Here is a 26,913-nt window from a genome sequence, read left to right as displayed (position 1 = left end):
TGAGTCATATGTTCCAATTATTGAAAGAGGTGTACCAATTCATTTAGGCATGGGCTTTCAACTGCCCCGCAGTATAAAAGATACACAACAGAATTTATTTAAAATCCTATTTGACATAGGAGTGGCCAGAAGTTAAAGAAAAAATACCAACATACTCTAAAAAAAACATCTGGTGAAGCTTGAAATGACACAGCTATGTAATCTACTAGCCAAATGATAATTAGATACTTTGTACAATAATTTTAGCTATGGAATTTAATAATTAAAAGATATTAATAGGAAACGTAATATTTAACACTGATTCCAAATTCAGTGTTATAGCCTTAATTATATGAATGCTAACTTGCATCTCTTCTCTCTCTTGCGCTGCGAAAAAGAGCTTGAAATGGTTTCAGACAGTGAGTATTGGTTGATGGGAAAAACATTACTTCAAAATTGACATCAAAATTTACCTCCGAATTTACTTTAAAAACAGCGGTCCAGGAGGAGCACAGTTATTATTCCAAACATATACATATACAAACGTATATACTTTCAAGAAGGCTTTAGGGCTTCAAAAAACGTATACTCACCTAGGTGGATGCGGCAGTGACCTGATGCTGCATCTATCCCCCCCGGCTCTGCAGTGAGGACTGATCGATCTAACACCATGATCACTCAGTTCTCCTCCTCAAATATGAGTAGAGAGCTGGGACTGTCGTTCTCAGCAGTCTGATCTGCCCCTTTAGTGCTCACTGGAGAGCTGGGCTGTCAAGGGGGTGGGAGGGGCTGGCTCAGGATCTCGTGATTGCTGAGAAGCTGAGCCAGGTGCCGCCCCAGACTTCTGGGTGGATTCCTACCATATGGTCAGGATCTTTTCAGTTCCTGAACCAGCTCTATAATGTGAGCCAACAGTGGGCTTTAGCTGAGAATGGGTCACAGGAGTGCAGAATGGACTGCACACCTGTGATCCATTTGAGATGTACAACCAAAGTAGCTTTCCAAACTTCACACAAAGAGTTACCCTCACAGGGGTTTTCAGCATTCCTCAGCAAAACTAATACTTCATACCAGCCTCCTGGCTTGTCTGGACTTACAGGCCTCCATTCCTCTTCCTCTTCTCAAACACACTCTTGTGTCTAATATGCATCACCCCTAGCTACACTGGCTCCTACCCTCTCCTAGGTAAAGCTGTTCTGTCTCCTGTGTGGAGTCCTGAACCACAGTCACTTCCAATCTAATGGCCTATTTACAGATGGTTGCTCACAAAACATGGACTCAGGATTGGAGGCTTCTTCCCTCCTGACTTTCTACAAAGCTTCCAAACTCCAGGACTCAGGACCAAGATTTTATAATTAAAAGGAGACTGAACAACCAGGCTTTCAACCTGTATGGATAAGATTCCTGGGTGACACGTAACCCTTCTCACATACACCCTTGTAAAATATATATATATATCATTTGTATATAATATATTTTTATAAATTGTTAATATAAATACGTTTCCAGGTGTCAGTACTTTGGAATGGGAACCCCTTTTTTCTGATCACAACTGGCTAAGAGGAGTGTTCTCTTACTTTGGAGAAACGTTCTCTCACTTTGTATTGTGTGTACAAAACAGGAAGGAAAACCTCCTTAATACGGCATATATGCTAATAAATCTTCTTATGGGTTCAAGATGATGGCACTCCCGCACCTGTGAATAGGAGTCAATTCATCCCAGCCCCAAGAAATGCCAGTGTACAATCTTTAGAATTTCACTAGCAATCAGTTAGGATGCTTTTATTACAGAAGAGACATACTGAGTCTCCAATGCAATAAAAGCTTTTCTGCTGGTAAATTCTTTTTTCTGACCACGACCTAATGGAGTTTACTAGACAGCTGTGAGCAGAACCTTTTATAAGGCTATGAGACTTATCTTACAGTGCTGGAAATCAGAGCAGACACCGACCAATAGAGAGTAGATCAACCCCATGGGGGATACCCTCCACCTGGATTCAGTCTTGTTCCAGCTTGTAGGGTGTCCTGGGAAATTTGAGAAGCTGTAGGGAAGTTGGTTGGCCATACCAGGTCTTTTCCCAACAGATCTTATCATAGATAAAATTTTGTAACCTTAATGCTTGTGGAAATCTTGTCTAATGCTTTTACACTTTAACCAATTGCATGTCAGACCTTATTATGGGTCACAGATTATGGTATATTGGACGCTCAAATTTTTACTGCATTCCTGATGATTACGTATGTGTCACAGACTTTTGCACTTGATGTTTTGCTGTTCTCTCACTCTGGAACCTTAATATTGTTTTTGACTATGTACTGTATGTTAACAAAAATTGTTTACAGTGTGCTCAATAAACTTTTCTGATTTAAAATAAAAAATCTCTTTCAATGTTAAATTTCCGGTTTAGATTTGCAGATTTATAGCTGTAAAATGCAGAGCAAGAGAGAGCTCACACCAGCCCTAGTGCATTAACGTTTATTAAATCCAATAAATAAGTAAAAAGCCAAGTATCACACTCACATGATTTATAGCTGTGAATGACATTGTTTATGGCTTGACCTTTGCAGGTAAATACCAGCAAATCTTCACCACAGCGAGCGGAGAAAGGCTACCAAAATGCAGCTTACAGTGAGAGCCCCGATGATGTGAAGACTTCTGAAGAGCAAGATAAGGGGATGTCACCTAGCAAACAAAGCAAAATAAAAGAGTTAGGAAAGGCAGACGGGAACACAAGCAAGCAGCAAAAAAGGACGCCAGCTGTAGCTGTGATCTCACCTGGAAACCAGTGTCATGGAAGCTCTCCATGCAGAAACAGACAAGAATTGTCAGGTAAATACCCAAGCCAAGTAACAGAATAGCCTATTCTAGCTTATTCCATTTCATACCTCATTATGTAGGATGGGACTAATATAATGTATTATTGTCTAAGTGATGTACTATTATGCCTGACAAATTTGCCACCAGGCATAGTGACGTTAAAGGAAATCTTACATTTATCTTGTGCACATTTTTATTGGATGTGGCAATATTTTCTGTTATATTCCTATAAACCCCACCCCTTTCATTGTAGCTGAGCCTTTGAATAGAAATCAATGTACCCACCAGGAAGCCACCTCAACAAAGGAACTCCAATCAAAAAAAATTGCGATTACCCAAGCCCTGGTGGTCAATGAAGAAGTGGATAGCAGTGACCAGAAGCCTCCACTAGACGATGACCTCAATAGCTGTCTTCAAGCAATTAATGATGCAAACACTGATGCCAGTGAGGAAGTGTCAGAGAACCAGGATACCTCAGAAACATGGCCTGAACCCCCACAACTAGCCCGGCTGCCCATTGTTGTAGAAGTGAATGAGGAAGTGACAGAACACGACAGAGAACTGAATGCCCATACTCCACCAATGGGCAGTGAAATTATCACTCCTGGCTCTCTCATGCAGTTAATGGAAGACTCAATTGAATGTTAATCCCTTTAAGCCTCATGCCTAAAAGAAAAGAAATTAATATTCCAATTGATTGTTGTGGACAACAAGACATGAGGCTGGAAACTATGCCTTGGTACCGTCCAACCCTGTTGGGAATTTAAGGCTGATATTGTTGTGTGAACTATAATAGGATTTGGTCTGATAAACAATAACCTTTTTATACTTGTTCAGGACAGTTTTCATTAATCAGTGATGGTGGAGGGTCATATCAATGAATAGATCAGTCTACATGTGCATTACCGTATTAGCTGCAATCTCACTCCTGTACTAACTACAAACATACAAACTGCTATCAGTAGTTGTGAAGTCTGCTTTGTGTTATAAAATACAGCAGATTATGTATATCACCAAGACCCTGTTTCACATTAAAGCTATAAAACGCTTTGTAAGAGGAATGTGCATGTGTAACATATGTGTCAGATAAGACCAGTTTTTACAATGCATGAATTGACTGATATGTTTATATGTATCATGAAAGTTCAGTGAGAAATGCAGCAATGTTATGAATAATGTTTCTTCACAGTTATCTTTCTGCCTTTAAAACATCTCCATTTTGGTCTAGTCATTGGGAGATGGACATTCAGTGCTGGGATGTCAGGTTGCTGCCAATTTGTGCCAATGAGTTGGTAACTTTACTGACTGTCTGACAAATGTGAAATGCCTGTTTATCATATGTATTTATTATCAATATATATCAGTATTTTCACCTTGAAAGATATCAGTTCACCCAGCACTTTATTTTACAGAACAAGCACACCAATTTATGCATAGTAGTCTGCTGTTAGCGAAACTGCAAAAAATGCCACCTGACATCAGAATACATATACCTACAGAGTAAGCATTAGTAAACATGAATGTGTAGAAAAATCAGGTTAAAGTCTAAGTTAAGATTATATATATATAATTTATTTTTTAATCAGCACCGGAGCCAGTAATTACATTGAATGAAAAGGGTCCCTTGTGCCCCCTGCATTCCCCTGTAGCTGGTAACTTCCGGTGCTGTGGGGGTTTTTACAGGCCTTTTAGACCTTTCATCTTGTCAAGCCTGCCAACTTTGCCCACCCTTTTTTTCCCCCCTGCTTCATTCATAAAAGCTGTACTATCCCTTCCTATAATGGAAAGGCTTTATGAATGGAGGAGGCAGACCTTTATGTTACAGCTTTTATGAACCAAGCAGGGGCGGAAAGGGTGGGCATAATCAGCACTTTTGATGAGTGGCTGTGATGAGTCCAGCGGCTCATATTAACCCCCCAACATCAGAACATCACAGTTGCAAGGGAATCTGGCAGAAAGATGAATGAAGATTTAAATGAACATAGCAGCCACCAGCACAAGGGACACTTTTTATTCAATGTAAGTACCACCCTTAATGATGATTTAAAAAAAATATATTTACCTTTACTTAAGCTTTAAATGATTGCATACTTGATTTCAAGTGTTATCTGGAAAAAGCAAAGACTTGATGACGTCACCCTGCTAAATATTGACTGATGACATAAGGGTAAAGATAGAAATGCAGGGGAACTGTCTGTTATATACCAAATAGATTACAGCCTCAGTAAATAACCGTCATTATCTACTGATTAGTGAATAAACTATTAATTGCTACTGTGGAATACTGTTGGGTAATATCTAATGGGACAATTTTTTTTTTTTTTACAATAAACATTTTAAGTATAAATCACATGAAAACTAAGTGTATGTCATTGAATACTTATTCTGTATTTTAATATGAAGTTCAGGCATTATATCTCCTCCATTATACTAAGATTGGTATTCAGCAATTCTGTTATTATCTAGCTCATTTCTACTGCCACGTACACAAGACCAATTTTCCCATCGGAATAAACTCTGAAGGTTTTTCCGACGGAGTTCCGCTGAAACTGTCGTGCGTACACACAATCACATCAAAGTCCAATCGTCAAGAACGTGGTGAGCACATACGACGGTACTAGAAAAAGGAAGTTCAATAGCCAGTAGCCAATAGCTTCCATCTCGTACTTGCTTCAGAGCATGTGTCATTTTTGGTTTTCCCGATAGAATTTGGTTCCGTCTGAAAGATTTAAAACATGTTCTATTTCTAGGTCCATCAGAACTTTCCTAAAAAAAAAAAAATAAGTCAGATGAGGCATACACATGATTGGAATATACGATGAAAAGATTCCATCTGACTTTTTTTGTCAGACATTCTGCTCGTGTGTACTCAGCATAATTCACCTGCAGTTTTAGGAATCTAGATATAATTTGATGGAGATTAAAGCTCTCATTGGATCCAGCCTCAGTGTGATTTAGTACTGTATAGTCCCAAACCATTGTACTACATTCTCATGGACAAGAATACAGAATGCAGAATGCACAAAGCTGCTTTTTTCTTGATTTACTATTATGCAAAGCATCTTTATATAGAAATCTTAGTATAATAGTCAATAAGAATAAAAGCACTTTAAAAACAAGCCTTTCCCAACCTCTCTACCTGCATGTACTGTGAAGGAGTTATCTGCAGGGCTAATTCAGATGAGTAATCTGGAGAGTATAGGCTTCTGTGTTCAAAGGCAGCTAAATGCTTTCTCTAGATGCAGCAAAACTTTATGCCGTGGTGCATATAAACCTGCCAGTTAGCTGCATCCAGTTTGTTTCCAGCCAGAAACACTATCCCTGGGTGCAAACTGTCCGTGTCCAGAGCCTGTCAAAGTTCCTAACTGTACGGTCGGTATGTATTTATATAACCACTTGTATGTACTTGTATGGTTACATGCGAATAGCAGAGGTTCCTGAAAGTCTGTTATTTATTTGTACAGGCTGTTGCCTGCAGATTTTCCCACAAACTATAGCCTGGTACACACTAGTATTTTTTTTTTTCTTCAAAGCTGCAGGGCTGAAAGAAAAAAAAAGAAAGGTAATTACAGTGCCTTGCGAAAGTATTCGGCCCCCTTGAACTTTTCAACCTTTTGCCACATTTCAGGCTTCAAACATAAAGATATAAAATTTTAATTTTTTGTGAAGAATCACCAACAAGTGGGACACAATTGTGAAGTGGAACGAAATCTATTGGATAATTTAAACTTTTTTAGCAAATAAAAAACTCAAAAGTGGTGTGTGCAAAATTATTCGGCCCCTTTACTTTCAGTGCAGCAAACTCACTCCAGAAGTTCAGCGAGGATCTCTGAATGATCCAGTGTTGTCCTAAATGACTGATGGTAATAAATAGAATCCACCTGTGTGTAATCAAGTCTCTGTATAAATGCACCTGTGATAGTCTCAGGGTTCTGTTGAAAGCGCAGAGAGCATTATGAAGACCAAGGAACACACCAGGCAGGTCCGTAATACTGTTGTGGAGAAGTTTAAAGCCAGATTTGGATACAAAAAGATTTCCCAAGCTTTAAACATCCCAAGGAGCACTGTGCAAGCGATCATTTTGAAATGGAAGGAGTATCAGACCACTGCAAATCTACCAAGTCCTGGCCGTCCCTCTAAACTTTCAGCTCAGACAAGGAGAAGACTGATCAGAGATGCAGCCAAGAGGCCCATGATCACTCTGGATGAACTGCAGAGAACTACAGCTGAGGTGGGAGAGTCTGTCCATAGGACAAAAATCAGTCGTAAACTGCACAAATCTGGCCTTTATGGAAGAGTGGCAAGAAGAAAGCCATTTCTCAAAGATATCCATAAAAAGTCTTGTCTAAAGTTTGCCACAAGCCACCTGGGAGACACACCAAACATGTGAAAGAAGGTGCTCTGGTCAGATGAAACCAAAATCGAACTTTTTACCCACAATGCAAAACGATATGTTTGGCGTAAAAGCAACACAGCTCATCACCCTCAACACACCATCCCCACTGTCAAACATGGTGGTGGCAGCATCATGGTTTGGGCCTGCTTTTCTTCAGCAGGGACAGGGAAGATGGTTAAAATTGAGGGGAAGATGGATGCAGCCAAATACAGGACCATTCTGGATGAAAACCTGTTGGAGTCTGCAAAAGACCTGAAACTGGGATGGAGATTTATCTTCTAGCAAGACAATGATCCCAAACATACAGCAAAATCTACAAAGGAATGGTTCACAAATAAACGTATCCAGGTGTTAGAATGGCCAAGTCAAAGTCCAGACCTGAATCCAATCGAGAATCTGTGGAAAGAGCTGAAAACTGCTGTTCACAAACGCTCTCCATCCAACCTCACTGAGCTCGAGCTGTTTTGCAAGGAAGAATGGGCAAGAATTTTAGTCTCTCGATGTGCAAAACTGATAGAGACATACCCCAAGCGACTTGCAGCTGTAATCGCAGCAAAAGGTGGCTCTACAAAGTATTAACGCAAGGGGGCCGAATAATTTTGCACGCCCCACTTTTCATTTTTTTATTAGTTAAAAAAGTTTCAAAAATCCAATAGATTTCGTTCCACTTCACAATTGTGTCCCACTTGTTGGTGATTCTTCACAAAAAATAAAAATGTTATATCTTTATGTTTGAAGCCTGAAATGTGGCAAAAGGTTGAAAAGTTCAAGGGGGCCGAATACTTTCGCAAGGCACTGTATATGTGTCTGTTAAGGTCTGGAGTTGAGCTTTAAATCGATATGCAACGATAATTTTATTTTTCCTGACACCAATACGAAGAAATCCCCGGGCAACGTTTTATCTGAAACCTACACAGGATACAGTGGTAACATAGGGTGTTTGGAAAAACCACCGAGCACAGGGGAGAGAGCAACACTCTCTTCAGAGTCAGTTTCAGAAGGAACTTCTGGGGATTTCTCTGCATCCGATCAGTGTTTGGCAGTGTGGGCAGCATGAGAAATAAGTACTTGACTTCTGTATTTGCAGGTACGTCTTTTTTTTAAGCAACATAGTCACTATACGACTGAACATTTCCCACTGGGCTCAGTGGACACTACAAGAACTTGTATAAAGAAAAACAGGATAAAACTTTAACACACTTATAATACCAAACTTAAAGCAGGAGAAATACCTTAAAATGAATGTCCACCCATAGTGGTCATACATGTAATGATCTGGTTGAACGATTCTTCACAGGATCGGATAATATGATCAGATCTATGAATTATCAAAAAGACACATACTGTGCCATTGATCAATTATCAAATTAATTTAAATTATTCTGATCAGTCTGAATGCAAAAACTGAAGTACATGGTGCAATCTTTGGATAATATTCCCAATCGAACAGGGAATCTATATATAATTTTATCTATATAATATTGTTTCATGTATGGCCCCCATTAAAGAGATTTCCCTCGCTTTCTTTCATGGTGACAACAGTTTCATCAAATATGTAGAAATCTTCTATTAGAACTATAGCAAGGACACATAATTATTTAAAAGGTAATTTCTGAAATTTGAAAATGTCACCAGAAGACAGCAAAAGTCAATTAATCATATACTGTATTACTAGCCAGTAAGCCAAGGTATATTTATATAAAGTGAACCTAAGAATAAGAATGCACAGTGTTTCAAAACAATTTAATTATGTAATCGGGATTTCTCATTGTATAAATCTATACATCACTGCCATTCCATCCATTTTAATCTTGATGCAAGAAGATACACACATTACCTCATCCATCAGGATCTTTAGCGTGGCATCTGTTGCACTGGCTGACCTCTTCCTTAATATAGAATCTTGTTTAGTCCGGGATTATAGCAGCAATTCACATTATTTTAATGCCAAAGTCTGACTAATTCTGTCACCAGAATTAGCAAGCAATTAAAAAAAAAATTATCAGTAAGAAAGCATTTCCTCTTTCGTTCTAATTAGGAAACTTGAAATAAAAATAACGTTAATTCGACCATACTATAGAAAGTCCTATTGGTTCTGAAAATGATTCATATTTGTTAAATCAGACAAAAAGATATTAGAAACCTATATAAGCTACCATTGCTGGTTTCCTTCCGATAATGGTAATTCCCTAACTGTTTTGCTGATCCTTTGGCTCTTATGCATGGAGTCAGGCTGCATTTACAATATAAGGATTCAAAATGCATGCATTGCACATGACACTTAAAGAATTCCAGGTATGGATATTTTTACATAGTTACATTGTTCCAGCTTGGACTGATGTAACTATGTACATACTATCCCTTTGGGATCCCTCAAGAACAGGGGTCTCAAACTGACAGCCCTCCAGCTGTTACAAAACTACAAATCCCGGGGGGGCGTGGCTTGGCACGCGACGGAGATGGCCGCCTGAAAGAGGAGCTCCGTGCAGCCTGAAGCCCTAAGCACCTCTCTGCCCAGCACCCAGCGAGGATGAACAAGCAATTTCGCGGATCACAGCACTCACGATCCCGCCGATCGACCGCGGTATCTGCCAGCAGAAATATCTCTGACATATTTCAGAAACAGGCGATGGCACAGCGGGCCCCGGAACGAGGCAAGATGGCGCCAGTTCCCACTGACGGCGATCTCAGCGAGGACTCCCAATCCGCTACGGAGGATAACGGTAGGAGAATGGCTCGACCTGACCATCCCCTCACATATGCAGACATGTCCGGTTTTGCTGCTGACATCAAGGCATCATTTTCAGCGGCCATTACAGACTTGAAAACTAACCTGCTTGTGCTCACTGAAAAGATGGCTACCGCGGAAACAGCAGGGAAGCTCAGAGACAAAGCAATACTCCGCTTAGACAATGTCACCTCCACACATGCTCAGCACTTTATTGAGTTGAATAGGCACATGGAGGACCTCGACAACAGAGGAAGGAGGAACAACATAAGAGTCAGGGGGGTGCCAGAATCAGTGACCGCTGAGCAGATAGTACCAGCGCTCCAAAGGGTCTTTAATAGTGTACTGGAGAGGCCAGAAGATTCTGCTATTGAATTCGTCCGGGCCCACAGGGCTCTCCGAGCTAGAGGCCCTGATACCTTGCCTCCGCGTGACATAATATGCTGCTTGCAGAACTTTTCCCTAAAGGAGGAAATCATGCTTAAGGCTCGTAGAAACGAACTGATCGTGTTTAATGGCGAGAACATTAAGCTGTTTCAAGATCTCTCGCAAATAACCCTTAAAAATCGCAGAGCCCTGCGCCCTTTGCTGGAGATACTGCGGGCCAGAGACCTACGTTACACGTGGCGCTTCCCCTTCGCCCTCCTGGTGTCTCACAATGGCAAGCAATACACACTCCGCACGCCGAATGATCTCCCAGAATTTTGCAACGCTTTGCACCTAGATCCTGTGGACTTACCGGACTGGTACCAGGAGTATGCACTGCCACCCAGGGAGAGAAGTCCGCCCCATTCCCCCGTGTCAACACCCGACAAGCGCCATCCTAAAAAACAACGTTCGGCCTGGCTGGAGAGCCCTGGTGCGGGCACGCCTCGCAGAAGAGCACACTCCTCGCGGTCCCAGCCTGAGGACTAGAGTTTGACATGTTGAATTACTACGCACAAGTTTCTAGTTTTTGTGGTTCGCCCTCACCGCTTCTTTCCTGGGCAAACAATTGCTACCGTTCCTACGCTTTCAGTATCACTGTGGATGTTCTAAGAAATTTTTGACCTTAGAGACTAGTGCCTTTCCTAGTTTGCTGTGCAATGCTGTCTCACCATTTGACCCCTCAGGTTTATTGTTTTTGGGGGCGCTGTGAGGGTTGTAACAGTCTATTGCCCTATAACCGCAGGACCCTGCAGACATTTGTATTACTTGAGCAGCTACGGGTTCTAAGATGGTTTGGGGTGGGCCATGGGGTATTCCACAGCGTACCTGTGAGGGGGGTGGTGTGTGGTGGTGGAGGGGGGAGGTTGCCCGTTCTTCCTGCCCGCACATCTGTCGGCGGCACCCCCTGATGCTGGCTTTAATATTTAGCAGGTTTGATTCTCAGTTCTTATGCCCGGATTTAGTTTAATATGTTCACTCGTTTAAGAGGTAAGTTTTATACATCTCCTCTTATGGCAGAGAGGATTCTATAGTTAGTTATGTACGCTACAAGGGCTGGGGCTCGGCTCCCTCTGATTTATTTCTCTGTTTCCTTTCCCCATTCTCTATCTGTTTCTCTTGGCCTTCTTATTGGTGGAAGCGGTGGGGGTGGAATAATTTCTAAGTCTGTAATTTTTGTTCTCCACAGGTGGGGCCTTTGGACACAGCTCGACATCTCTCTCTGACCTGGACCGATGGCTTACTCGGCACTGGGCACTGCGCCTACGCTGGTGTCCCACAATGTGAAAGGGTTAAACATCCCTGAGAAGCGCTCAACCTTGTTGAGGGAGTTGAAAAAAGGTAGGCCTAAGATCGTCTTCCTACAGGAGACTCATTTTGGAACGGGCCACGTCCCTAGGCTCACCGACTCCTACTTCACAGAAGCACACCACTCAACTAATGATGTCTCTAAGTCGAAAGGGGTTTCCATCCTACTGAGTAAGGGGGCAAACTTTGAGCTTTCTGACAAACTAGTGGACCCAGACGGGAGATTTATCTTCTTAAAGGGGACCTTGGCGGGTATACCTACTACATTGGCGAATGTATATTTCCCTAATACCTCCCATCTAGCCTTCTGTAGGGGAATGATAAAAGAACTTGAGAGCTTTGGGTCGGGATGCTTGGTCCTAGGTGGGGATTTTAATATCCCACTCAACCCCTTACTGGACACTTCTACTGGGAAGACTTTCGTCTCCTTTCAGACCTTGAAAACAATAAAAACTCTTCTCCACACGTTAGACTTGATAGACACATGGCGTTATTTACACCCAGCTGATAAAGACTTTTCATTTTATTCTATCCCGCACGACAGACACTCGCGGATCGACTACCTATTTGTTTCCCAAAGAGACCTACACTTAGTACATGCGGCTCATATAGGAATTCAAACTATTTCTGACCATGCCCCGGTGTCGCTCAGTATCGACTTGGTGCCTACCAATAAAACGCCCCCCATGTGGAGACTGAACTCCTCACTCCTGACGGATCCTTCACTATTTCCAAAAATTGAAGCTGCCGTAAAAGATTTTTTTTGAGCTTAACGTAACCCCTGATATTGACCCTTTAGTGCTCTGGGAAGCCCACAAATGCACCGTTAGGGGGACTCTGATGGCGATGGGAGCTCAAAGGAAGAGGGAAAGAGAGGACGAAATTCGACGACTGACTCACACCATTCGTAGTTTAGAAACACTTCATAAGCAGTCTCTGTCCGAACGCTCTGCTGCAACATTACTAGAGACGCGACTGACCCTTAAACAGCTCTTTGATTCAAAAACCAAGCGGCTTCTGTTTCTTCGGAAAAAGATGTATTATGAACAGGGAGACAAGGCTGGATGTTTGCTCGCTAGAGCCCTGAGGGACCTCACAAATAACACCAACATACCAGGTATTCGCAACAAAGACGGTCACGTTGACAGGAGGACTGACAAAATAGCCCAACACTTCCACGATTTTTATACTAAGCTTTTCAACATAAACCCCCAGACATACAGAGTGTTAGAACACATGCGATACGAGAATACCTACATGACTCGGGACTCCCCGCACTTACACAAGAAGACTCTACTGCTCTTGACGCCCCCATAACCCTAGCAGAACTCAATTTGGCAATCAAGGAACTTAAGACAGGCAAAAGCCCGGGCCCGGACGGATACACAGGCATATACTACAAGACATTCCGAGATATACTGACCCCACACCTTCTGGCCGCTTTGAATTCTTTGACGGAGGGAGGGCAGGTCCCACCGGATTTTCTGTCTGCTCACATTGCAGTTATCTTAAAACCGGACAAGGACCCAGTAAACTGCGCTAGTTATAGGCCGATCTCGCTGTTAAACCTAGATGCCAAACTGCTAGCGAAGATTATAGCTACGAGACTGTTATCTTTTCTTCCCAAACTGATAGGCCCGAGTCAGGCGGGTTTTATGCCTGGAAAGGAGGCCAGAGATAACGTTACTAAGGCCCTGGACCTGATACATGCGGCCCGTGAGCGAAAGATCGAGGGCCTTCTCCTGTTAACCGATGCGGTGAAGGCCTTCGATAGAGTAGCTTGGGATTACATGTTTGAGACTTGTAGATATGTGGGACTGGGACCCGGCATGCTGAACTTGATAGCATCCCTGTACCAGGATCCCTCAGCTAGGTTAAAAATTAACGGTGTGCTGTCTAACAGAGTAAGCATAAGGAATGGCACCCGACAGGGTTGTCCCCTGTCCCCCTTGCTATTCATCCTTACACTTGAACCTTTCATTCAGAAAGATCATGACTAACAGGTCGGTGAGAGGTTTCGAGGTCGGAGAGAGGGAGTTTAAGGTGGCCGGTTACGCCGACGATCTCCTATTTTTTGTCACCGAACCACACATAACACTGCCATCCCTTTTAAAGGAATTCACAACGTATGGTTACATATCTAACCTTAAAATAAACTACTCCAAGTCGGAAGCGATGAACATATCATTGCCGGCACAGAAATTGCAACAACTCATGGACAATAGTACCTTCAGATGGGTCACGCATGCCATTAAATATCTGGGGGTTTGGTTAACTCCCAAGGTTGACTCTATTTTCACACATAACTTTGTGCCCCTCCTCCGGTCAATTGAGAAGGACTTGCAAAATTGGCATGCCAAGCTCTTCTCATGGTTTGGTAGGGCTGCTATTTGCAAAATGAATGTCCTGCCTAGGGTACTATACCTAATTCGCGCCCTCCCTGTCAGGATTCCCCAAAGTTTCTTTAGGGCCATACAGGCATTGCTGCTGAAATTCTTGTGGGCGCAGAAAACGCCTCGTATTAGATTCGCTCTATTAATGAGACCTAAACCTCTGGGAGGGTTGGGGGTGCCAAACTTCAAGACCTACTACCATGCCTCCCACATCGCCCGCATTATTGACTGGCACTGTCATGCCGATACAAAGGAGTGGGTGGTGCTGGAAAAGGAGTCTGCCCCAATACCCCTGCTCTTTTCCCCCTGGATCCCGAGATCCGTGTACCCTTCGCGCCTAAAAAAACACCCCTTAATAGGGACAACATTGGACGTTTTCCACTTACTATCTAAACAAGACAGATTTACCACACCCTTAGGTCCCCTCACAAAACAATCCAGAATTCACCCCAGGATTGGGGAACCAATTGTTAAGATCCAACAACAAACAACACCCCCTCCTTGCACTTCACTGTTTCAATGAGGGAGTTATGAAGGACTTTTCAGACCTGAAAACTGACAACGATATACCCGACATGCCCCTGTGGACGTATTTCCAAATACGTTCTTATGTTAATCGACAGTCTAGTAAGCATTCTTTTGCTAGAGACCTCACGGAGTTGGAGTCGGTGTGCCTCAAGGGGGACAGGGTTCTAAAAACAACCTCTACAGCCTACGAGTGGCTACAGCACCTAAAAGCAACAACGAGCGACCGGTTCAGAGAGAGATGGTCGGAAGACCTGAATGTAAACATTTCTGATGTCCAATGGGAGAGGGCTTGCTCACTGGCTCATAAGTGTTCCATCAGTACAAGGATGCAGGAGACAGCGTACAAGGTACTTACCCGCTGGTATGCTACACCCGACAGAATACACAAGTGGTACCCTCTGTCGAGCGACTTATGCTGGCGTTGTCAAAAGGATAAGGGTACTATATTACATATTTGGTGGACGTGCGAAAAGATAAAGCCATACTGGGATGCAGTGATTGGGCAGGTGCGTCGAATCACGGAGACCAGGCTTACTTTAGATGCTGCGTGCTGTTTACTCAACATTACCAACTTCTCTATGAAGAAGTATAAAAACTCCTTATCTAGACACTTAATCAATGCGGCTCGGTCACTTGTTCCGCTACACTGGAAGACCACTCGCATTCCCTCCCTGAAAGAATGGTTACTCAAAATTTCTTACATTGGTGAGCTGGAAGACACCAAAGCACAATCGGAGGAAAACATTGAACGCTACCATAAGACCTGGTCTCCCTGGTTCGAGTACCGGCTCTCGCCGGAATTCAAGTCTTTGGTCGGGTGACCTGGAGTTTGACCTGGCAGAAATACAAAGTTACCGTGGTCTGGATTGATGACCCTCCACTATGATACTTATTACATGCTGTATACAATGTCCTTAGTCCACCGGATTCCCCACCGTTTCTCCTGCTGACTCAACTTTCTCTTTCCTTTTTGTTCTCCTTTTTTCCTGTTTTTTCTTATTCTCCTTTATCTCACAAAGTATAGATATGTTGCGCTGCTCATTGTTAGCCACAATATGTATGGCCAATTAGCTGTGCTGCTAACCCTGGTTTACAGTCCTGTTCAGATTTGAGCTGATAGATAATTCTTGTTTTGGACATAACCTGATACACTTATTGATTGGTAATTTGTATTCTTATGCCTTATTTTTGTCTAACTCCACTCCGAGTCTGTACTTTACCCCTGTACTGTTTCTACCTTTCAATAAATATATTTCTTGAATGCAAAAAAAAAAAAAACTACAAATCCCATCATGCCTTTGCCTGTGGGAGTCATGCTGGTAACTGTCAGCCTTGCAATGACTCATGGGACTTGTAGTTTCGCAAGAGATGGAGGGCCACCACTTTGAGACCCCAGCTCTAGAAGCTAGAAATCACTAGGAAACATGGCGATCAGCTTTAAAGAGGAATCCTAAATATGCACACTTTATACATAATCACATTGGACCATACATGGTATACCAAACCTGGCCAATGCCCCTGGAAACTGGAAATCATTGTAGTAAACAATGCTACTCCAGTTGCTTCCGGGTCCCATGCTGAGTGGCTGCCCTGCTTCATTGTGAACACAGGAGGTTGGCCACTCAACATAGGTACCAATCAGAAATCACTTTGCATCTTCTCAGTAGGTGCAAAGGGTTCTTTGATTGGACAAGGTAGGGAAGCAGGGTGGTGACAGCAGGCTCTCTACTTTGTCCAATTAGACAAGCTAATAAACAAAAGTCTGTGAACACAGGCCCTTAAGTATTGGAGTGGAAACTGAGTCTCAGGCCGCGTACACACGGGCGGACTGTTCGCCCAACCTTGTCCGCTGAACAGTGTTTGGGCGGACAGTCCGCTCGTGTGTGGGCTTTCAGCGGACAGTTTCAGCGGACAGTTGGACGGACAAAGTCTTTCGGAAATTCCGAAAAACTGTCCGCTGAAACTGTGTTTGAGCGAACAGTCCGCCCGTGTGTGGGCCTGTCCGCTGTACTTTCGAAATGAGCGGACTGTTCCCGCTCGGAAAGTCCGCCCACTTCGAGCGCGTGTACAGGTAGGCGGGGCCCGCGAAGGATACGTCGCGGGCTCCGCCGCCTGGAATGGGCTTAAAGGGGAACCCCAACGCCGAAAAAAAATCGGCGTGGGGGTTCCCCCAAAGTCCACACCAGACCCTTGTCCGAGCACGCTACCCGGCCGGCCAGGAAAGGGGGGCGAGCGAGCGCGCCCCCCTTCCTGAGCCGTACCAGGCCGCGTGCCCTCAACATGGGGGGGTGCCTTGGGGAAGGGGGGCCGCGCGGCCCCCCACCCCAAAGCACCTTGTCCCCATGTTGATGAGGACAAGGGCCTCTTCCCGACAACCCTGGCCGTTGGTTGTCGGGGTCTGCGGGCGGGGGGCTTATCGGAATCCGGGAGCCACCTTTAAGAAGGGGGCCCCCGGATACCGGCCCCCCACCCTATGTGAATGAGTATGGGGTACAATGTACCCCTACCCATTCACCTGTGAAATAAAGTACAAATAAAAACACAACACAGGGGAAAAAAATATTTTATTGCACAGCCGGGGGTCTTCCGTCTTCGGGGGTCTTCTCGCCGGACTCCTCCGCTATGTGTGTGTAGCTCTTTTGCTAGCGGAGGAGTCCGGCTTTCTTCCTCCCCGCCGCCGGCCTCTTCTCCCGACTTCGGGGGTCTTGTCCCCCTCTTCGGTTCTTCTGCCGGGCCACCGCGCCTGGTCCGGTGGCCCGGTCTTCTGTCGCCGTCTTCCGTTCTTCTGTCGCCGCCTTCGGTTCTTCTGCCGGGCCACCGCGCCTTCTTGTAGCTCTTTTACAGGCGGTGGCCCGGTCTTCTGTCGCCGTCGCCGCCTTCCGTTCGTGTTCTTCTTCTTCTTCTTCTTCCAGGAGATGTTGACACGTCGCTCCCTCCGGCCGGAATGCCAGAGCCGCCCTGCGTTGCCACTTATATAGTGACAATGGGGCGGGGTCACATGGTATATGTCACATGGGTTGGTCACATGGGTTGATGTCACAATGTGACATCAACCCATGTGACCAACCCATGTGACATATACCATGTGACCCCGCCCCATTGTCACTATATAAGTGGCAACGCAGGGCGGCTCTGGCATTCCGGCCGGAGGGAGCGACGTGTCAACATCTCCTGGAAGAAGAAGAAGAAGAAGAAGAAGAAGAACACGAACGGAAGGCGGCGACGGCGACAGAAGACCGGGCCACCGCCTGTAAAAGAGCTACAAGAAGGCGCGGTGGCCCGGCAGAAGAACCGAAGGCGGCGACAGAAGAACGGAAGGCAGCGGCGACAGAAGACCGGGCCACCGGACCAGGCGCGGTGGCCCGGCAGAAGAACCGAAGAGGGGGACAAGACCCCCGAAGTCGGGAGAAGAGGCCGGCGGCGGGGAGGAAGAAAGCCGGACTCCTCCGCTAGCAAAAGAGCTACACACACATAGCGGAGGAGTCCGGCGAGAAGACCCCCGAAGACGGAAGACCCCCGGCTGTGCAATAAAATATTTTTTTCCCCTGTGTTGTGTTTTTATTTGTACTTTATTTCACAGGTGAATGGGTAGGGGTACATTGTACCCCATACTCATTCACATAGGGTGGGGGGCCGGTATCCGGGGGCCCCCTTCTTAAAGGGGGCTCCCGGATTCCGATAAGCCCCCCGCCCGCAGACCCCGACAACCAACGGCCAGGGTTGTCGGGAAGAGGCCCTTGTCCTCATCAACATGGGGACAAGGTGCTTTGGGGTGGGGGGCCGCGCGGCCCCCCTTCCCCAAGGCACCCCCCCATGTTGAGGGCACGCGGCCTGGTACGGCTCAGGAGGGGGGGCGCGCTCGCTCGCCCCCCTTTCCTGGCCGGCCGGGTAGCGTGCTCGGACAAGGGTCTGGTGTGGACTTGGGGGGAACCCCCACGCCGATTTTTTTTCGGCGTTGGGGTTCCCCTTTAAGCCCATTCCAGGCGGCGGAGCCCGCGACGTATCCTTCGCGGGCCCCGCCTACCTGTACACGCGCTCGAAGTGGGCGGATTTGCCTCCTCCTTACGTGGGCGAGTCCGTTCATTTCAAAAGTTGAGCGAACTGTTTGCCCAACCTTGTTCGTCAAACAGTCCGCTCGTGTGTGGGCAAGTCCGCTCATGCAAATTTTGAGCGGACTGTTTGACAAACTGTTTGCCGAACAAGGTTGGGCGAACAGTCCGCGCGTGTGTACGCGGCCTCACTGGTTCCAAACTAGAATGCAGATCAGAAGTTCAAACTTTACTTGCTGCATGACTGTTCCAGGATTTGCTGGCTCAGAAAGTATTGGAGCTAGAGAAAGCCAGGAAAATAGCATCCTACATATTTACATTACTATATACATTCTTTTTTTTTCTTAAGAGAAGCAGTCAGGACCCTGCACTAGAAGACAGAGTATACTCACCTCTGCCTATATCCTATATTTCCTCCAATTCAGTCTTTTAGCCTCCAAAAGTTTCTTTGACATTCAAGACTTTTGTAACTGTTGGATTCCTGTGTCCTCTAGCATGCTGCAATTCCTTTTACTGACTTTTGGGCCATTGTTAAGGTCTCGTTCACATAAGCGTACCTAACTATGCCCATGCAAGAGCCGCGTTTGCCTAAATGGGGATGCACAGATGTTCCATGCATTCCGGTGCCGGAAGTCTTATTCATGTCAATTGGAAGGCAACGGCTGTATGGACACAGTTGATGCTCTTAATTTGACAGTCGTGTGGGAGTGGGAGCGTGGCCCCGAACACATACTGTCTGCTGACATGAATGGGACTGCCTGCACAGAACACCTGTGTCTCTCTGTGAGGGCAAGCACGTCCCTCGCAGGTGTGTAGGCTTAAGTACGTCCATGTGAACAACAACTTTCTCCTGTAGTGAGGTAGACAATGAACAAGTTATGATTCAAAATGCATGCATCGCATATGACACACTTAAAGAAGAATTCCAGGTATGGATATTTTTACATCGGTCCCGCTTGGACGGATGTAACTATGTATTCACTATACCTGTGGGATCCCTCTAGAAGCTAGAAATCCTGTCAAAAGCTATTACAGGCTGCGTCTGGTCAAGGCTGAACGCTGTAGTGAATGGTATCTACATTTAAGACTCTATGTGTTCAGGACAAAGGTCCAAAATACCTGCATTTCAAACCTTCGTTCCTCAAAATGTGTACAGCATTCACTTCCATCCTAATATAGACTTTCAGAGAGTGCCTGCAGCAGGACTGGACGCTGTATTTCTTCCTCCTGGGGCACACTATAATGCCAGGAGGGACCTACTGCTCCTAAATGACCCTGTGTGAAAGGGGCCTAAGGCTCTTCATGGAGCTGGTTAATAAGGAAGTTGGAAAATTAGTAAGGTGGTTTTGCACATACAGTGCTTTGAAAAAGCATTCATGCCCCTTGAAATTTTCCACATTTTGTCATGATACAAACAAAAACGTAAATGTATTTTTTGGGGATTTCATGTGATAGACCGACACAAAGTGGTACATAATTGTAAAGTGAAAGGAAAATGATAAATGGTTTCAATTTTTTTTTTACAAATAAATATGTGAAAAGTGTGGCGTGCATTTGTATTCAGCCCCCGTTTTAATACTTTGTAGAACCACCTTTTGCGGCAATTACAGCTGCAAGTCTGTTTGGACATGTCTCTACCAGCTTTCTACATCTAGAAAGTGAAATTTTTGCCCATTCTTCTTTGCAAAATAGCTCAAGCTCTGTCAGATTGGATGGAGAGCATCTGTGAACAACAATTTTGGCACAGATTCTCAATTGGATTTAGGTCTGGACTTTGACTGGGCCATTCTAAAACATGAATATGCTTTGATCTAAACCAGGGGTGTCAAACTCAAATTCATTGGGGGCCAGATCAGCAATATGGTTGCAAGTTGTATATCCAAGACTATTTATCTACTCTTTATCATATTAAATAATTGCCTCTGCATTTGATTATTACTGTTTTTTAAATTAAGTAATAATTAGCTCAGAGTTCAGGGGCGTTCTGTGTACAGAGGGCAGCGTTCGGGAGCCGCGCTACGTACAGAATGCAGAGTTCAAGAGTGCTCTATGTAGAGAGCGCAGGGTTCAGGGTTGCGCTGTGTACAGAGTGTAGGGTCCAGGGTTGCGCTGTGTACAGTGTAGGGTTCAGAGGTGTGCTACAGACAGAGTGCAGGGTTCAGGAACTGCGGTACATACATAGTGCAGGGTTCAAGAGTGCGCTGTGTACAGATTACAGGATTTATAGGTGAGCTACATGCAGGGTTCAGGGGGGGTTCAGCTCACCCCACCAACTAACGCCCCTCCACTACCAGATCCCTCACCCCCCAACTACTGCTCCACCACTCCCCACTGACAGACCCCCACCCCACCAACTACTGCTCTGCCCACACTACCAACCCCCCAACTACTGCCCTGCCACTCACCACTGACAGACAAACCACCACTCCCCCAACAAACACCCATCCCTCTCCACTAGCTGACCACCACCCACTCAACTACTGCCCCCCCCCCCCCACTACCAGACCACCACCCCCTGTGAAATCCTCGGGATAAGTATTCAACTTTATTCAGTGGTTCATCCAGCCTGTGTGTCCACCATTCCAGTCTTTGCCTGTGTGCCCAGCCGACCGCTCGGGATGTAAGGAGTTAATTTTATTAAGCTGCAGCATCTCCGCACTTGGCTTGTATAACCTGGAACCAGTGCATGCACAGTAACAGGAGGGGATAACGATCTTGGTGGACTCACCGAGACCATAGCGGTCACTCTATAAACAGAAATTCCTGTGTTTACAGTGACAGCAGGAAGAGCGGGTGAGAGCCAGAGTTGGCGGCCCGGGGGCCACTGAGGGCCACATGACAAGGCCCACAGGCCCTGCGTTTGACACCTGTGATCTAAACCATTCCATTGTAGCTCTGGCTGTATGTTTAGGGTCGTTATTCTGCTGGAAGGTGAACCCCCTTCCCAGTCTTAAAGTAGAAGTAAACCCATCAATTTAACAGTTTCAAAAAACAGTTACATTCCCAGCATGCCGGGAATGCTAACTGCACATTAGTTGTGCTCTCAGTCAAACCATCCAATGGCTGGTGTCATAACTGATCACATGTGCAGCACCATGGCAGTTGAAGATTAAACAGGGTCGAAAATGGCAGCTTCCATGGCTGAAAATGATAGGAGGGTTTACTTCCACTTTAAGTCTTTTGCAGACTTGAACAGGTTTTCTTCTAAGATTGCCCTGTATTTGGCTCCATCCATCTTCCCATCAACTCTGACTAGCTTCCCTGTCCCCGCTGAAAAAAAAACCATCCCCGCAACATGATGCTGCCCCCACCACGTTACACGGTGGGGATGGTGCATTCAAGGTAATGTGCAATGTTAGTTTTACACCACACATAGTGTTTTGCTTTTAGGCCAAAAAGTTAAATTTTGGTCTCATCTGACAGAGCACCTTCTTTCCCTTGTTTTCTGTGTCCCCCCACATGGCTTCTCGCAAACTGCAAATGGGACTTCTGGCTTCTTCTGAGTTACCATGGGCTTCTTGGCTGCTTCTCTAATTAATGATCTCCTTGCCCAGCCTGTCAGTTTAGGTGGACGGCCGAATCTTGGTAGGTTGTGCCATACTCTTTCCATTTTCAGGAGATTGATTGAACATGCTGTGTGAGATGTTCAAAGCTTGGGATATTTTTTTCTTTAAACTTCTCCACAACTTTATCCCTGACCTGTCTAGTGCGTTTCTTGGCCTTCATGGTGTTGTTTTCTCACTAAGATTCTCTAACAAACCTCTGAGGGCTTTACAGAACAGCTGTATTTATACTGAGATAAAATTACACACAGGTAGACTCTATTTACTAATTAGGTGACTTCTGAAGGAAATTGGTTCCACTAGATTTTACTTAGGGGTATTATAGTAAAGGGGGCTGAATACAAATGCACTCCACACTTTTTAAATATTTATTATTTATAAATTGAAAACGATTTATCATTGGTTGTAACTTGACAAAATGTGGGAAATGTCAAAGGGTATGAATATTTTTTTCAAGGCACTGTAAGAGTAACTTATACTTTGTTGCATACAGTAGCTCACAAAAGTGAGTACACCCCTCACATTTTTGAAAATATTTTATTATATCTTTTCACGTGACAACACTGAAGAAATTACCCTTTGCTGCAATGTAAAGTAGTGAGCATACAGCTTGTATAACAGTGTAAATTTGCTGTCCCCTCAAAATAACGCAACACACAGCCAATAATGTCTAAACTGCTGGCAACAAAAGTGAGCAGATTCCTAAGTGAAAATGTCCAAGTTGGGCCCAATTAGCGTTACAAGGTCTCAGGTGTGAATGGGGAGCAGATGTGTTAAATTTGGTGTTGTCCCTCTCACTCTCTCATACTGGTCACTGGAAGTTCAACATGGCATCACATGGCGAAGAACTCTCTGGGGATCTGAAAAAAACAATTGTTGCTCTACATAAAGATGAATAAAAAATCTGCGCTTAGTAAAAACTAATAAATCAGCAGCTAAACACTATAACCAGGATACTGGGCACAACGAAAACAAAAGAAATAAAGTGCAGCGCTTGGCCACTAAATATGAATGTGGCCTAATAGATGTAAAACAAAAAAAACTGTAAAATCAAATATACAAATATTGTGATAAAACATTAATATAAGAACTGTGAAGTCAAATATACAAATATTGTGAAAAAACATTAATTTAAGATGCTTCTGAAACTCAAGTGTCCAATAGAATAAAAAACGAACTGTGAATCCAAATGATCATAGATAAATTGATGCAGCAAAATAATATAAAAAATGTCCCATGTGAATAAAAAGAAGAGGTAACTAATCTTGTTTGTTCAAAAATAATAACAATACTTGACCACGTGGACCCTTCACCTCTATAAATCACAAATAAATGGAGGCTTACCAGATCCCCATTGACCCCCTGTTTAAGGGAGGTCGAACTGCGCAGATTCGATCACAAATCACATAGACGTCTCGATACAGGATGCCGGAAGACGACCCAATCGTTCGGATGTCACGTGATCTCCAAATCTGCTCGGATCCTCTCACTAGGGCTCAAAGCAACGTATCACCATAAAAAACAAAATGCGCCAAATCATGTAATATAGTTTGAACAGGATTTAAGCGCTTAAAATGACTCCACCGAGTCACACAAGGATACAGATAATGTTTTAAAAACGAACAGATTGCTAGCAAAATAAAAAGACTCATCAACATGAGTAAAAATGTGAACACAAATGCACAATGGGTGTGAGCGTGGCTACCCGATGATCGTTTCATCAAAGGTCTGACGTCATCAGGGGTACATAAAGATGGCCTAGGCTATAAGAAGATTACCAAGACCCTGAAACTGAGCTGCAGCACAACGGCCAAGACCATACAGCGTTTTAACAGGAGGGGTTCCACTCAGAACAGGCCTCGCCATGGTCAACCGAAAAAGTTGAGTACAGGTGCTCAACATCATATCCAGAGGTTGTCTTTGGGAAATAGACGTATGAGTGCTGCCAGCGTTGCTTCAGAGGTTGAAGGGGTGGGGGGGTCAGCCTGTCAGTGCTGAGACCATACGCCGCACACTGCATCAAATTGGTCTGTGTAGCTGTCATCCCAGAAGGAAGCCTCTTCTAAAGATGATGTACAAGAAAGCCCGCAAACAGTTTGCCGAAGACAAGCAGACTAAGGACATGGATTACTGGAGCCACTTTAAGGCAGTGCTGGAAAATAATCATGGCCACACAAAATATTGGCACTTTGGGCCCAATTTGGACATTTTCACTTAGGGGTGTACTGACTTTTGTTGCCAGCGGTTTAGAAATTAATGGCTGTATGTTGAGTTATTTTGAGGGGACAGCAAATTTACACTGTTAAGTCCCTTTCACACAGGGCTGCCCGTATTTAGCCATCCACTTCCTCAGCGGGGATCGCTCCGTTGATCCCCGCTGAGCCGGAGGATGACAATTCAGCCCTGTCAGAGACTTCGCTCTTCCTTATGGGGGGATCGGATGATTACAGACCACCTGTCCGTTTTCATCCGATCTGATCTGCCATGACAAGTCCCCGCTGACATCCAACGCTCCATAGAGACAATGGAGCGACTGTTCAGATCCGCCTAAAAAAACACTGACAGGCAGATCTGAACGGTCCGCACATGTGAAAGGGGCATTATACAAGCTGTACACTCACTGCTTTACATTGTAAAGTGTAATTTCTTCAGTTTTGTCACAAAGATATAATAAAATATTTTAAAAATTTGAGGGGTGTACTCACTTTTGCGAGATACTGTATGTATGAAACCCATGAAAGTGCTGGTGTCTCCAAAATAGACATTGCTTGTCAGAAATAGAAACGTTTTTTAGAAATAGAATTTTTTTGTAACGTAGCTGCTAAATTCATACTTCAGTTGAACATCTTTGTTAGTTTTACAGGTTTTTTTAAAAAACATTTGTACAGTATTTTTGAGCATTTTATGTGGGCTTCCGAGGCTTGAGCCTTTTTTTAAATAATTTTGGACAGTGGAAAGCTATTTACTAGGGAAAAAATGCACGATATATGTGTTTTGACATGTGCTCACGTGTTTTTCAGGTGTTTCAATTGAGTCTAAGCCCTTGTACACACGGTCGGACATTCCGACAATTCCAAAACTGGTTTTGCATACACATGGTCGGACAAAGTTGTTGGAAATCCGATCGTTCAGAACGTGATGACGTAATTTAATTACGACGAGACTACGTTCAGGCTAGTAGCCAATAGCTCTGGTCTCGTAATTTGATCTGAGCATGCGTGGTACTTTGTCCGATCGGAATTCTCTACAAACGATCGGACAAAGTCCGATTGGATCATGTTGTTGGAAAATTTTATAGCCCAGCTCTAAAACGTTGTCGGTCGGATATTCTGACGGAAACAGTCCGATGGAGCCCACACAGGGTCGGATTATCCGACCACACGGTCCGATCGGACATTTTCCGACCGTGTGTACAAGGGCTAATGGGGACAAAAGTGCTAGAAGCTTTTAGAAAGTATAAGAACACAAATATTGTAAAGATAAGCGTTCAAGGACAAAATAACCTCTACTGTTCTAACTTGCGAAAAGGAGCATGGCTGCTTGTATAATTTTATAAATATTTACTTTAAAGCATGACCAGGTCATTCGCTGACGCTGACTCATGCGATAATGACAAGACTACACAAATTACCTAGTTGTAGAGCGACATAAATAGTTTTATGTGCTTGTCAGTATCTGGACTATCCAGTCGGGCATAGATTTCCCATTTTGATGCCAATTGTCACATAATGAGGAGAGATGACTAATGCCCCGTACACACGATACGAAAATCGTACGGAAAATACCGCTTTCGATGCGATCGTACGATAATCGGATCGTTAGTACAGAGCTTTCGAGAGCCGATTCGAACAGTACATCCGATATTATTCTATCGGACGTGCACGGAAATTTTTTTCGTACGATGCTAGATCGTACGATTTTCGTGTAATCAGTACAGCTATCGTTCGAAAATGCAATACAAATGCATTACAACACATGACATCACGTACGAATTTTTTTTATGTCGTGCGGGAATTTTCGTGACTTTAGTAAACTCATCAGATTCGATCTGAGATTAGCATGCAATAAAAAACGGACGTTCATTCGTCCGATAATCTCATCGTGTGTATGGGGCATAAAGGAACCACTTCCTGTTACAAGTGCTTATTTACTTCATGACACAGACAGGCCCCGGCCCAGCAAATGTAAATCCACACCCTTTATTACACTTTACATGCACAATGGCGTGTTTCTAAAAGATGTGACTGTTATTGGTAAAACTGCATTGTCTTATTTAAAAAAAAAATGTTTTTAAATCACACCAAGAAATGTACAAAGTTGTAAGGAGTTATAATATCGATATTTTAGAAACAGTATACCAAAAACGTCTCAGGAAAACCATTTTGAAATATAGTTCTGCTAATTTTATTCATTTCTAATTTAGGCCTTGTTTACGCCATGTTCAAAGACAAGCCCTGTTCATACCACAACAATGGTGTAGGGTGCGATTTTTTTTTGTTTTGCACTAAAAAAAAAAAAAAAAAAAAACCTCAAAGCTGTAGTGTAAAATGTGTGCCCTTGCAGAGACATTGAGGCCCCATTCACCCCTAAGCAGAGCGATTTTCAGGTGTTTTTATTTGAGAGTTTTGCAAACGTATTACAAGCATTTTACACGTGTATTCAAGCTTCAGCGGTTTTTATTTTAGCCAATAGAAAGTACTAGGGGGTGGAGATTAGGGGTGGAGA

At 44.1% G+C, this 26,913-nt stretch overlaps 1 protein-coding gene across 3 annotated transcripts in view; it reads left to right on the top strand.

The window, feature by feature from the left end:
* The window catches only part of LOC143963454 (cadherin-related family member 5-like), a 75,069-nt gene extending 69,914 nt beyond the window's left edge, over positions 1-5,155 (top strand). The window contains exons 15-17 of one of the 3 annotated variants that reach the window (XM_077473084.1): positions 378-398; positions 2,548-2,809; positions 3,051-5,155. In XM_077473084.1, the coding sequence (XP_077329210.1) occupies positions 378-398; positions 2,548-2,809; positions 3,051-3,445 (678 nt within the window). In that variant the 3' untranslated portion in view covers positions 3,446-5,155. The remainder of the gene's footprint in view (positions 1-377; positions 399-2,547; positions 2,810-3,050) is intronic. The other 2 variants (XM_077473086.1, XM_077473085.1) reach the window with 2 other exon arrangements.
* The last annotated feature ends 21,758 nt before the right edge of the window (positions 5,156-26,913 follow it).

Source organism: Lithobates pipiens, unplaced genomic scaffold (assembly GCF_037356315.1).
Source record: "Lithobates pipiens isolate NorthernLeopardFrog02 unplaced genomic scaffold, aLitPip1_a1.2 Scaffold_8, whole genome shotgun sequence".
Taxonomy (NCBI): Eukaryota; Metazoa; Chordata; class Amphibia; order Anura; family Ranidae; genus Lithobates; species Lithobates pipiens.
The sequence above is the reverse complement of the archived record's forward strand: the minus strand, read 5'-3'. Positions and strand labels throughout refer to the sequence as shown.